The 13,532-nt window shown below is 41.6% G+C and overlaps 1 protein-coding gene across 1 annotated transcript in view; it reads right to left on the reverse strand.

Moving 5' to 3' along the window:
* WDR59 (WD repeat domain 59) overlaps positions 1–13,532 on the reverse strand; it is a 78,773-nt gene that overhangs the window by 35,206 nt on the left and 30,035 nt on the right. The window contains exons 8-11 of the mRNA XM_079800711.1: positions 12,986–13,102; positions 8,040–8,117; positions 4,927–5,083; positions 1,122–1,201 (exon numbers count right to left, since the gene is read on the reverse strand). Of these exons, the coding sequence (XP_079656837.1) occupies positions 1,122–1,201; positions 4,927–5,083; positions 8,040–8,117; positions 12,986–13,102 (432 nt within the window). The remainder of the gene's footprint in view (positions 1–1,121; positions 1,202–4,926; positions 5,084–8,039; positions 8,118–12,985; positions 13,103–13,532) is intronic.

The raw sequence follows: 13,532 nt of genomic DNA on the forward strand, positions 1-13,532 counted from the left end.
CTGGCTGGTGTGGCTCAGTTGGTTGGGCATCGTCCTGTGCATCAAAAGGTTGCCAATTCGATTCCCAGTCAGGGCAATGCCTGAGTTTCAGACTCCACCTCCCCCACCCCCACCCCGGCAGGAGGCATTTGATCGATGTTTCATTCTCACATTGATGTTTCTCTTTCCTTCTTTCTCTCTCTCTCTAAAAATCAATTTTTAAAAAAAATGGGAATCACAAAAGATAGAGATATCAGACAAAAACTGATAAAATCAAAACAGGTTTTATCTATCACCAACTTTCCCTGATTAAATACACAGGAGAATAGAGTCTATTATTCTACCATGGAATTTTTTCATCCTGTTCATAGTTTATGCAAGCCTCAAAAAACATTATTTTTAATTCTAATCCTTGATGGAGTTATTCAGCTAACCCCCAAAATATAATAACCTTCAGAGCATTTAGAGCAAATGGCACTTTTTGGAGAAAATAGATTTGAAAAACAATAAGGTGATGATAATGAATAAAAATGCTCAAGAATGACTTCGTACTAAGCAAATTTTACCATTTTCTATCCACTCTGTACAGAGCGCTGTGAAGGAGGAATACAAGTGGGACATGGTTCCTGACTTCAAGAAATGTAGCCACCGAATGAGAGGACAGAACACTGAGATGAGGCAGAGCAAAGCAGTTCATACCCGCTTCCAATGTGGTTCATGTAAGAAACAGGTATCATTCATGGGGCAAAAATTGGAAAAGGCTTCATAGAACAGGTGTCATTGATGGACGTGGAGGGCTCTGAACACTACAGAGTGCACTGGTAAATTTCCTAGCCCATTGAGAAGAAAAGGAAATGAAGCCCATGGGCCATTTGCTCAGTATGCTGCCCACACCCTCCTATACCAGGACAGGAAAAGAAAAGACATGCAGAGGTTCTTCAGCCTTTAAGTGCTTAATACTGAAGTTGGCTCTTGAAGACCTCAGAGGCTCATTGTGGCATACACAGCCACTTGGCCTACCAGCAAGTGCGTATTAAATATCTATCATGTATCCTCTAACTTCCACAAATACCAAATTCTGTATTTTTTAAAGTTTCTAGTGTATCTGGTTACATTCCTCCACAACAGCAACGAATACATACCCTCTGCATCTGGGAATCCACCCGCCACATTCTCAAGGTCTGGTCCCGTGACCACGTAACCAGTTGGTAGTCCTTGGACCCTAGAAATCACCAAATAAAAGTTCTGGAAAATTTTCTAAATTAAACATCAATTTTGCTACAGGTTGCAATGGAGTGAGATTGATTGATTCATTCATTCTTTCATCCATCCATTCAATAAATATTTATGAACTGTTATAGCCACTACAGCATGAATACAATAACCTCTGACATTGTAGATCTTACGTACCAGTGGTGGAAATAAACAAACTAATAAATATGTAATAAAATGTCGGTAGTGACAGTGTTATTAAAAAAAATAGAGGAGAGAGACTGATAGGGAAGCTATTTTTAGACAGGACTCCCTGTGGAAGTCACATTTGAGCAGAAACTTAAATGAGGTGAAATAATAACTAGCAAATTAGCAGGTGAAGAGTGATACTGGGGTTTAATGCCACATTAAACTTTCACCTCCACAAATGTTCTTCTTTTATATGCTCCAGAGCCGGGGATGAATACAATTTTTGCAAAATGAATTGATTTAAATGCATCCTGGCATCTTACTGTTTAAAATTTTTTGGAAAAGAGGTGGACGCATCTCTTTATAAAATGAATAATAAATCTTTAATGTTTTGAGTTAACTGAATTATATTTTCACATTAGGTCAGGTCAAAGGAAAATTATTCTGACAGGCTCAGGGTGCTTTATGAAAGAGCTTTATGAAAGGTCAGGACATTTCAGGGAAATTATGTAGTATCTAGAATCTACTTCATGGCATCTTCAGAGAGCAAAGAACTTAGAAGTAATTTCACCAATTCCCTCATTTTACAGATGGGGAAACTGAGGAAACAAAAGAACACAATCTGTCCAAGTTAATCGGGTGAGTGAGGGACAAAAGTTCCTTCTCTGTCACTGCCTTCAAACAACGTTTCTATACACCCGTTTAAATCTAACAAGACAGCCCTGACCAGTGTGATTCCGTTGATTGGGGGTCATCCATTGCACTGAAAGGTTGCCGGTTCAATTCCCCAGTTTGGGCAGCCGATAGATGTTACGCTCTCAAATTGATGTTTCTCTCTCTCTCTCTCTCTCTCTCTCTCTCTCTCTCTCTCTCTCTCTCCCCCCCCCCCCTTCCTCTCTCTCTAGAAATCAATAAACCATTCTTAAAAACAAACAACATGTCCTAGCTGATTTGGCTCAGTGGATGGAGTGTTGGCCTGCGGACTGAATGGTCCCAGGTTCAATTCCGGTCAAGGGCACATGCCTGGGTTTCGGGCTCGATCCCCGGCGGGGGTTGTGCGGGAGGCAGCCGATCAATGATTCTCTCTCATCATTGATGTTTCTGTCTCTCTCTCCCTCTCCATTTCTCTTTAAAATCAATAAAAAAAATATATATAAAAACAACAAAAACTAAGAAGACATGGCCATAAAAATAAAAAGTAAAATACAAGAATATATAAAGGATGATTATATTCACAAAAGGTTCAACAACAAGCAAACCTAAACTATTTTGAGAAATGAAAAAAATGGGTGGTAAAACTAAAAAGATAAAACCAGAAATCACTATCATAAGCATTAGGATAATGTTTACCTATAGGAAAAGAGACAGTATTGTGATCAGAAAGCTTTTGGAGTTCTAACTATGTTCTTTTCTTAACCTTGGTTGTTGTTACATAGATTTTCACTTTATTTTTTAAACTGTATGTGTTTTATGCAATTTTATGGATGGGTGATATATTTCACAATAAAAAATGAATAAAAAACCAAAACCCTATAACTTACATTCAAAATTTCACTATTGGCCCTAGCTGGTTTGGCTCAGTGGATAGAGCATCGGCCTGTGGACCAAAGGGTCCCAGGTTCAATTCCAGTCAAGGGCATGTACCTTGGTTGTAGGCTTCTCCCTGTCCCAGGCTCTGGTATGGGCTCATGCAGGAGGCAACCAATTGATGTTTCTCTCACATCAATGTTTATCTCTGTCTCTCCCTTTCTCTTCCACTCTCCTTAAAAATCAATAGAGCCCTAACCAGTTTGGCTCAGTGGATAGAGCCTCGGCCTCCGGACTGAAGGGTCCCAGATTCGATTCCAGTCAAGGGCATGTACCTTGGTTACGGGCACATCCCCAGTGGGGGTTGTGCAGGAGGCAGCTAATCAATGTTTCTCTCTCATCAATGTTTCTAACTCTCTATCCCTCTCCCTCCCTCTCTGTAAAAAATCAATAAAATATATATTTTTAAAAATCAATGGAAAAATAACACCCAGTAAGGATTAACAACAGAAAAATAAAATATAATAAAAATAAATATTTAAAAAAATTTTTCACTACTGGCTAGAGAGTCCCAATTTATACAATTCACCCTACTGGCATATAGACATAGATAACTGAAAATTGGTTGCTAAAAACTTTATTTCAATCCAAAATTACAGGCCAACCTCTCTCAGCCAGTGGGGAAACCACATCATCTGTTCACTATGGCAAAATGCAAGAGAATACGCTGAAAGCCAAAGTCATGCAGCCTCATGTTTCTAGAAGCAAGAGATATTACAGAAATAAATAAAATTAAGAAGGTGGTTAAGAGAGTCCTTTCAAAAACAATCCTGGGAGAGTCACAAGTAAGTTGGGGTGAGAAGTTGACTGCTCTAACCCCAGTCCTACCAGAGCCCTTTCCTGGGCTCTGGACAAGTCACACCACTGCACTGCCTGGCTTTCCTTCTGTGATATGGAAAGACCAAGAAACATACTTCTGTTCTGTACAATATTTAGAGAGCATGGCAGGAAGATCTCAAGAAAAGAGAGGCTGCCCTAACCGGTTTGGCTCAGTGGATAGAGCGTCGGCCTGCAGACTGAAGGGTCCCAGGTTCGATTCCGGTCAAGGGCATGTACCTTGGTTGCAGGCACATCCCCAGTGGGGGGTGTGCAGGAGGCAGCTGATAGTGATTCTCTCTCATCACTGATGTTTCTCTCTCTCCCTCACCCTTCCTCTCTGAAATCAATAAAAATATATACTAAAAAAAAGAGAGGCTGCAACTAAATTTGCATGGTGAGTTGGTAGAGAAACTGAGGCCGAGGGCTGCCTGACTCCCACTGTAATTCTGACCAGGCATTAGTGACGGCTGGCTAATTAAGCTGTAATCACAAACAACCCCAAATCTCAGTAGCTTAAAGCAAGGATTTTATGCTCACTCTCTATCTCTACCTCCTCATTTCTGACCGGAGCGACTCCATCCGGAGTCTTGCCAGCTGCGTGGCAGAGGCAATGAGAGTGTGTAATTGCACACTGGCTGTTAATACTTCAACCCAAAAGAAACCGCATCATGTTTCATGTTCAAAGCATGTCACTTGACCAAACTTACCTTCAAGGGCACGGGTGGTAAAATACCACTATGTGTTTGTGATGAGACTGGGAATATGTGAGGGGCAGTGATGACCTTGGCTCTCCCTCGTCAGCAGAGTAGCAAGGGGAAACTGCCAGAGAGTTCTGAGGGTAGTAACCCCAGAGTTTTCAGCCCTAGAAATGACCCAACAGCAAGCCTATCCATTTCTTATAGATCTTTCCCACACAGGAGAGAGACTCCACGGAACGGACGAGAAGAGGAGGAAACGTAGAAGCATCACAGCCCACACACCCCTTTGCCGATCTGTGATTAAGGGTGGTGGACCCTGACTGATTCCTAAAGCCAGCCCTGCTTCTGCATCCTCCTCATTGGATCACACAGCCAACCCCGACTGAGCTGCTGTGGAACAGGCTCAGAAGGAAACCAGGCGGCCGTCTTCTCTCCCACTCACCTTCCTTCTGCTTCCTCCACTGGAACTCCAGCACCACGTCATCGTGCCCCACAAAGGTATGGACAGGGGTGTTCAAGTCAAAGACGTTCCACAAGAGGAGACTATTCTCCCTCCGCAGCTGGGGGACCATCACAGTCACTAATCCATTGCTGAACGGCTACGGCAGGAAAGGGAAAAGCAGGTGATGATTCCAGAGAGAATCAGCTGAGTCTTCAGTAACAAAGTAGCAATTCTTTCCTAAAATAAATTGGATGATGGAAGGTCCCAACCCATCTGGGGAAAACTTTTCCAAATATCGTATGTTGACCATCACATCTACTTTTCTTTGCTTCTGGAAGAAACCTGAGCAAGTGAAAAGATAAATAAATAAAGCTAAGCCTTGCCCTAGCTGGTTTGGCTCAGTGGATAGAGCGTCGGCCTGCGGACTGAAGGGTCCCGGGTTCGATTCTGGTCAAGGGCACATGCCCGGGTTGCGGGCTCAATCCCCAGTAGGGGGCGTGCAGGAGGCAGCCGATAAATGATTCTTTCTCATCATTAATGTTTCTCCCTCTCTCTCCCTCTCCCTTCCTCTCTGAAATCAATAAAAATATATTTTAAAAATAAAATAAAATAAAGCTAAGCCAAATACTTGAAGAACTTTGAAAATATTCTAAAATATGGCTCTGACTGTTGCACAGGGGAACACACTGTTTCATATCCTAGCTACTCCCCCCGAGCTCTTTCACGAGTTACTGAGCACCTTCCCAGAGTGAGCATGCAAGGCACGCTGGGGAAAAGCCCGGAGCAGCAAGCACAATTCCTGTCTCCAGGAAATGCACCACGTGAACCATAACCTTCCCACTGCCCCAGATATTACAGCTATTCAAAAAAAACCTCCCACTTAGTTTGAGGTCTGACAGATTTTACTTATCAACACCCAATCTGCCAGGCAGCTAGGGGGCCCATTTGATTGATGATTAGACACTGGTCTTTACAGAATAAACCATCACCACCTAGAGCACATTTATCTCTACCTCCCCTCCTGGCAGCACTTCTAGACTTCTCCGTTTGTTTGTTTTTTAAGCAAACATATTAATCCAGAGAAATTTCTATTCATAAGAACATCTGCCTTGACTGGTGTGGCTTAGTTAGTTGGCTGTCATTCTGCGCACCAGGAGGAGGTTGCCAAGTCGATTCCTGGCCAAGGGCAATCCCCCTCTCTCCCTCCTCCTTCCTCTCTCTCTAAAAAAAATCAATAAAATTTTTTTTTTTTAAAAAAGAACATCTGTTGTTGTCAACATCTGCTGCTGACAAGTGTTCCCAAATGCAAAAGCAACTTAATACCCAATTATCCTCTATGCTCCACAATGCCCCAGGGTGACAGCCTAATGTATAAAAGTAGCTTTATTCATCCCTATCCTCCCTTTCAAATTGACTGTAAGAGAAATACATTACCCCTGACCAGCAGCTATCAATGTGGCAATGAAAAAATGGTTGGAATGTTGATAATATCCTACCCCTTATATTCATTGTACTTTATGATTTATAAAGCATTTTCATATATGATTTTTCAAAAGGAAGGCATATTGTGCATATACTAAATGCCACTGAATTGTACATTTTAAAATGGTGAACTTTATCACAATAAAAAAGGAAGGCATTGTAAAAATTATTATTCATATTTTACAAAGGAGAAAACTATTGCTCAAAAACACCAAATGGCTTGCCAAAGGCCACACAAATATTAAATGTCTCATTGAGGCACTAGTCACAATAGCCAAAATGTGGAAACAACCTAAGTGTCCATCAATGGTGAATGATAAAAATATGAGGCACACACACACAATTTCCATGAGAAAGAAGGAAATCCTGCCATTTACCACAATGTGGACAAACCTTATGCTAAGTAAAATAAGTCAGAGAAAGACAAATACTGTATGATATCACTTATATGTAGAATCTTAAAAGACTGAACTCATAGAAACACCAAGTAAAATATCAATTACAGGGCTGAGGAGAGGGAAGAAGAGGAAAGGTGGTCAGAGGGTACAAACTTCCAGTTATAAATGATTAAGTTCTGGGGATATATTAATACAGCAGAGTGATTAAAGTTAGTAACACCATATTACATACTTGAAAGTTGCTAAGAGAGTAAATCTTGCATGTTCTCATCACAAAAAAGAAATGGTAATTATGTGATGGAGGTGTTAGCTAATGCTATGGTGATAACTGTTTTGCAACATATAAGTGTATCAAATTAACACATTGTACAACTTGAACTTGCACAATGTTATATATCAACTAGAGGCCTGGTTCACTGATTTGTGCACTGATGGGGTCCCTCGGCCTGGCTTGCACCCTCTTGCAATCCAGGACCCCTCGGGGGATGTTGGATAGCCGGTTTCGGCCTGATCCCCACAGGCCCAATCCAGACAGGAGGGAGCCCGATCCTGTGCGTTGAGCGTCTATCCTCTGGTGGTCAGTCACAGCGACCAGTCATTCAGTCGTGTGGTTGCTTAGGCTTTTATATATAGAGATTATAGCTCAATAAAGATGGGGGGGGTGTTTAAGTGGCATTGCTGGGCCCAAAACCCAGGTCTTCTGAATCTAAAGCCAGACTTCTTTCCATCGCAATCCACTGACCACAAGCCTCTCCACCCTCTGCTTCCATCTGACCCTCTTCCCCGGCTCCTAGGACCACCTTCCCACTACCTAGCTTCCCAGTCTAGCTATGGTTAGCAATTCTAGTACAGATTCTTACCCAACATTCCAACAGTAAATTTTTAAATTTTAAAAAATTATTTTTAATTGGAGAGAGAAACATCAATGTTAGAGAGAGAGACATCAATGTGAGCGAGAAACACTGGTCGGTTGTCTCCTGTACGTGCCCTGACTGGGGATGAAACCCACAACCTGGTATGTGCCCTGACTGGGAATCGAACCTGCCACTTTCTGGAATATGGGATGGCACACCAATCAACTGAGCCACACTGTCCAGGGCCCAAGGGTAAATTTTTAAGTGGATAACATCTTTTATACCAGTATGACCACCTTTGTCCCACCCCTAAATCAAGACAGAAAGAGAAAACTGCCTCATAAAGAGTCTGGAACACGAGACAGGTGTTCACACTCACAGTGTATCTGGCCTTCCAGACAGGCACCTGGCAAGGGAGAATATTGAGGTATTTCCGAGGCTGGCGGTAATCCCAGAACTGGAAGAAAGAAAGATAATTTGTGAAATAAATGCCATTAAAAAACTCAACTATTGAAATACGAACAGCCTTTGAACTCATTGTTTTGTCCTCTAAAGCAGCAGTCGCCAACCGGTGGTCCACAAACCACTGGTGGTCCAAGAAGTCCAAAAGGCTGGCGACTGCTCTCTAAAGATACATTTCAATAGTGCATTCCAGTCACCCCCATGCCATGCTACTGTTGCAGAGACACAAAGAAAGCCTCGCCTTCACACTCAGAACCGTTACCGGAGAATTTTCGGACTTCATGAGGACCACGCTGGGGCAGATCACTGTCAGCCTGCCTATTAAACAACATTCTCAGCTGAAAGGTAAGAGTGGCATGTTTTCACCCTTTATCACTTTCACAAGTAGAGTAATTTAACTAACAACAATAGCTGCAATGTACTGACTACTTATTGCATTTCAGACAAATGTTTAGAGCTTTTGAGTTTTTATCCCATTAAATCTTTACAACAACCATACAATGAGTGTTATCAATCTCTTTTGCAAACGGAGAAGCTAAAATTACTAACCCGTGGAACTTGCCCAAGGTCACACAGGAAAAAGGTGGCTATGCAACTATCTGCGCGCACACCAACCCACTCATTCACCCACACCTACATGGAAGGTGTGGGACTTGAAGTTGCAGTTATACAAAGTGAGCCAGATACAAACTCTCCCTTAGAGATGATACCTGTGCTTGCAATGGAGAGACAAATATACTTGGAGTGCAGCACTCGTCATGAGAGCAGAAAATGGCAAAGCACCATGGCAGGAGGACCAAGAGTGAAACTCTGAATTATTGAGGTATTAAGAAATTATTTTCAAAAACAGACAGAAGCCACTCTGGAAAACAGTTTTGCAGTTTCTTTAAAAGTTATATGCACACCTACCATAAGACCCAGTGATCCCACTCCTACATATTTATCCTAGAAAACTGAAAATTTCTATTCACAAAAAAATCTATAAATGTATGGTTATAGCAGCTCTATTTGCAACCACCAAAAACTGGAAACAGCCCAAATGTTATCCAATGGGTCAATAGATAACAAATTGTAGGATATCCATACAAGGGATTATTACTCAGCAGTAAAAAGTATAAGAACTATTGATTTTTTAAAATTAATCCTTACTTGAGTATATTTTTTCCATTGATTTTTAGAGAGAGTAGAAGGGAAGGAGGGAGAGAGAGAAACATCAATGTGAGAGAGACACACATTGGTTAGTTGCCTTCTGCACACACCCCAACCAGGGCTGGGGATCGAACCAGGAACTCAGATATGTGCCCTTGACAGGATATCAAACCCGCAACCCTTAAATGCACAGGCCAGGGCAGAACTATTGATTCTTCAAACAACGTGGACAAATCTTAAAGATGTTACACTGAATGAAAGAAGCCATCCTCAAAAAGTTACATACTACATGATTCCATTTTAATGACATTTGCAAAACACAAAACTATAATGATGGAGAATGGATCCATGGTTGTCAGAAGTTAGGGGTTAGGGAGAGTTTAACTATAAAGGCATAGCGTGCAATAATTCTTGTTTCTTCTGACAACTCTTTTTTGCCAAATCCAGGCCCCATATTCAAACTTATAAAATTGTTAAGATGTCTTTTCCATCTAAACTGCTTTTGGGTTTCCCAGATGGCCATAAGGTAAACTATAACTTACTCCGTCAACTTATAAAAGAAGGGAAACTAGAAATATTAGATAGGCTTGGCATTCTCCAGATTTTTAATTAGCTCAATACAATGATTTCATGCTATCAAGTCCACCATAATGGAAAAACTAGCAAGTGAAAGAGAAGTTCCGCCTCCCTGGGTTAATTATCTACAACTAAAATATTGTTACCATGAATGCATTTCAGTTGTATACTTTTCAGGTTATAAACAAAGATTGGCATGACAATTAACAAAATTAATCCTTTTTTTAAAAAAATGATTTTGCTTCTAGGTTTAAAATAGTCAACAGTTGATGACAATTATAACATACCATTGATGGGATAAATGGGAGGACCCAGGAGAGCTGACAAAGTCCTCACTGTTCATAACAAATTCTTATTCTCAAGGCAATCAGTGATGGAGTCTTATGACATGGTCACATAGTACATGTGACTAGAGGTCTTCTCTATGTTTCTCTCTGATAGAGTTGGTTATTATAATACATTAATCAGAGCCATGCAGTCCTCCCATCCTCAGGCAATTTCTGCTTTTCTTTTACCACTGCCAAAGGGCCCCAGCTATAAGCTACAGATCAGAAAGGATGTTTTCTGAAGAACTATAAGAAAGGTTTCAATCAAGAAGGAAAGAATCAGGTTCTTGAATAGCCTCAGGGGTACAGATTCTCAATAAGGCAGACCTTGATCCATAGCCAAACACTCATCTCTCAGAATGTACCCAAAGGACCGTGCTTGGATTTCCAGGACTCAGTCTAAGGCAATTTTCTGAAATAGACTGCTTAAACCGAGATCAGGAAAAAACCAATTTCATTGTGGTTAATGTTCTATTTTTAATGGCTATATAAGAAAAATCCTTTAAAAAAATCATTTCCCTTCTTCTTCTTTTTTTAAAAATATATTTTATTGATTTTTTACAGAGAGGAAGGGAGAGGGATAGAAAGTCAGAAACACTGATGAGAGAGATAAACATCAATCAGCTGCCTCCTGCACACTCCCCACTGGGGATGTGCCCACAACCAAGGCACATGCCCTTGACCGGAATCGAACCTGGGACCCCTGAGTCCACAGGCTGATGCTCTATCCACTGAGCCAAACCGGTTAGGGCCATTTCCCACTTCTTAATTCAAGAGTTTTACGATTAACAATTTACAAACTGAAGTGAAACACTCATTCAATGCTTGTTCCAGCTGATCCCAGAGAATTCAGAAACTAAAAATACAAATTATAAGCTAATAAATTGTCAGGTAAATGTTAGAAAATGATTGTGTAGGGGGGGAAATGAGATACTCATCCTTATCTAAAATTAGTAAAAATAATGGTTGAATATTAAACAATGTGCCTCTAAATTATTTTACTTTTTACATTATGTTATTTATACACTGAGTGGCCAGATTATTATGACCTCTGAATGCATAATAATCTGGCCACTCAGTGTATATCCTATATAATAAAAGTCTAATATGCAAATTGTCCCCTTGACCAGGAGTTCAACCAGAAGGCAGGCTGGCCAACGGCCCATGTCCCCTCCCCCATGCACGAATTCATGCACTGGGCCACACACACACACACACACACACACACACACACACACACACATTGAGTGGCCAGATTATTATGCATTCAGAGATCATAATAATCTGGCCACTCAGTGTATGCATTCAATAAAAACTGTCTTCCTTCTTACCAGAATATAGTGGAATAAATAAGTACCTTGCCAAAAATTTCATTTAATTCATAAGCTAAACCTATGGGTAAGGAACAAGGTCTGTGTTTCACACATGGACCTTGCCTGTTATCTGCTTTATTGCCTATGGAATCTCAGCCTCACACGTAGTAAAAATGTCAATGAACAATGACAAACTTGGGGACCTCAAAGATAGAGGCAGAGGTGAATTGGTTGGTTTCTGGTTCCTGAACTTGGAAGACAAGCTGATCTGGAGGGGATGGGGGACAAAAATCCAAATCTAAAACAAAGAAACAAGAAAACCACTTGTGGCACATAAACATAAATTACAACCCTGGGGGATTTACAAACCTCAGAGAGAAGTTAACTTTCAAGCCTTAGTGTATGTATGGTTTTAGTTTTGCTAACCATACCAAAAAGACAAGCATGCCTATGAAAATAAAGCAAAGCATTAAATTAATGATGCTGAATCACAAAATTGCTAAGCAAATTTCTGTGGTTAAATCTCTGACCTTCCAGGCAGAGGCCTGACCACAAGGAGGAACTGTAGAGCGAAGCTGACTCCGTGCCCTGCATCCTTGTGAATAAGGGGGCACACATATCACATGTCACAGTCAGAGAAGAAAAACAAACAATAAGAAACACTACACTCTGAGATAAACCAAAAATAATAGTCACCAAAACACATGAACCTTGAGCATTTCCTGTAAGTTAAAGAATCTCTAATAAAACAACTCTATTCCTGACTTCTGCAATGCTGATGTCTGAAGATGTCATAATTTTATAATAGTCATGTAAGAAAACTGCTGTTTTCCCACCCCAGATAGACTAATGGTAAACTTGATAACTTTAACAATTCTGTGGGTTTTTCTCCTTTCCTTATATGTCTGCCGTGCTTTTTCTTTGCTGAGCCAGTCCTTCTGAAATCTGACTTCCTGGCAACTTCTTTGTAAGTAAACTTCTTTTCCTTTCTAAATGCTTTTGTTTCTGACCTCCTTTCACAAGGAGAAAGGAATAAAGTCCAGGATCATATCAGATACTAGAGGCCCGATGCATGAATTCATGCACGGGTGGGATTTGGCCAGCCTGCCCCAAAGGGGACCATCGGGCTGGGCTGGAGGGGATGCAAAGGGCTGCAGGCAGTTGCCAGCTGGCCCTGCCCCCAATTGGGGCATTGAGGGCCGGTCGGGGGCGGGACTGGTCAGGGGGAGGGGTGGCAGGCGGTTGGTTGGCTGGCCCCACCTCCGATAGGGGTGTTGGGGGCCGATCGGGAGTGGAGCCAGCCGGTAGGGGGCACCGATAGGGCCCGGATCAGGCTGGTTGGCTGCCGCAGTACGCGTCATAGCCAACAAGCACATGCACCCCTGAAACACACAGACTATGCCAACATACTTTCCTTCAGAAGAAAATGCTACCTCCCAAACACAAACTGATGCCTCCCAAACACAGCTCCCCAACTTCCCCACTGGGGTACCACTCACCTTGACGGAATTATCTTGACTGGAGGTAGCAAGAATGTGCTCGCTGTCTGGGTGCCAGTCCAGGCCGTGGATTTTGGACAGATGGGCTGCTAGATATTCCACTGCTGTGCTAGGTTTCTGCAAAAGACAAGCACATAGTATTGTCTATTTAGAAAAAACTCAAGTCTACCACATAGTCTGCAGGCATATAAAAATGCTAGATACTGTCTCTATCTTTAAGAAACGACTTTGTTTTGTTTACAACAAACAACAACACTTATCCTGCTCTCCTTCACCCATACTCTGTATATGGCTCTGGGAGCCTAATCTCTTTCTGCTCCAGCCCTGACTGGCTTTCATGAAGGATACGAGATAGTGGGGGCTTTTCCCCTTTAGTATTATGTTCTGCAATTCTTGCTTCCCTTCCTCACAATCACCCAAGAAGAGGGGCTGTGATGTCCAAACAGATCCAATGTCAATCCTAAAAACTTCCAATATTAATGTGACCAAGACCCCAGAAGAGAATGAACACACAACACAAAAGAAAACAATACACAATTAATAAGCA

Source organism: Cnephaeus nilssonii, assembly GCF_951640355.1.
Source record: "Cnephaeus nilssonii genome assembly, chromosome: 20".
NCBI classification, from domain to species: domain Eukaryota; kingdom Metazoa; phylum Chordata; class Mammalia; order Chiroptera; family Vespertilionidae; genus Cnephaeus; species Cnephaeus nilssonii.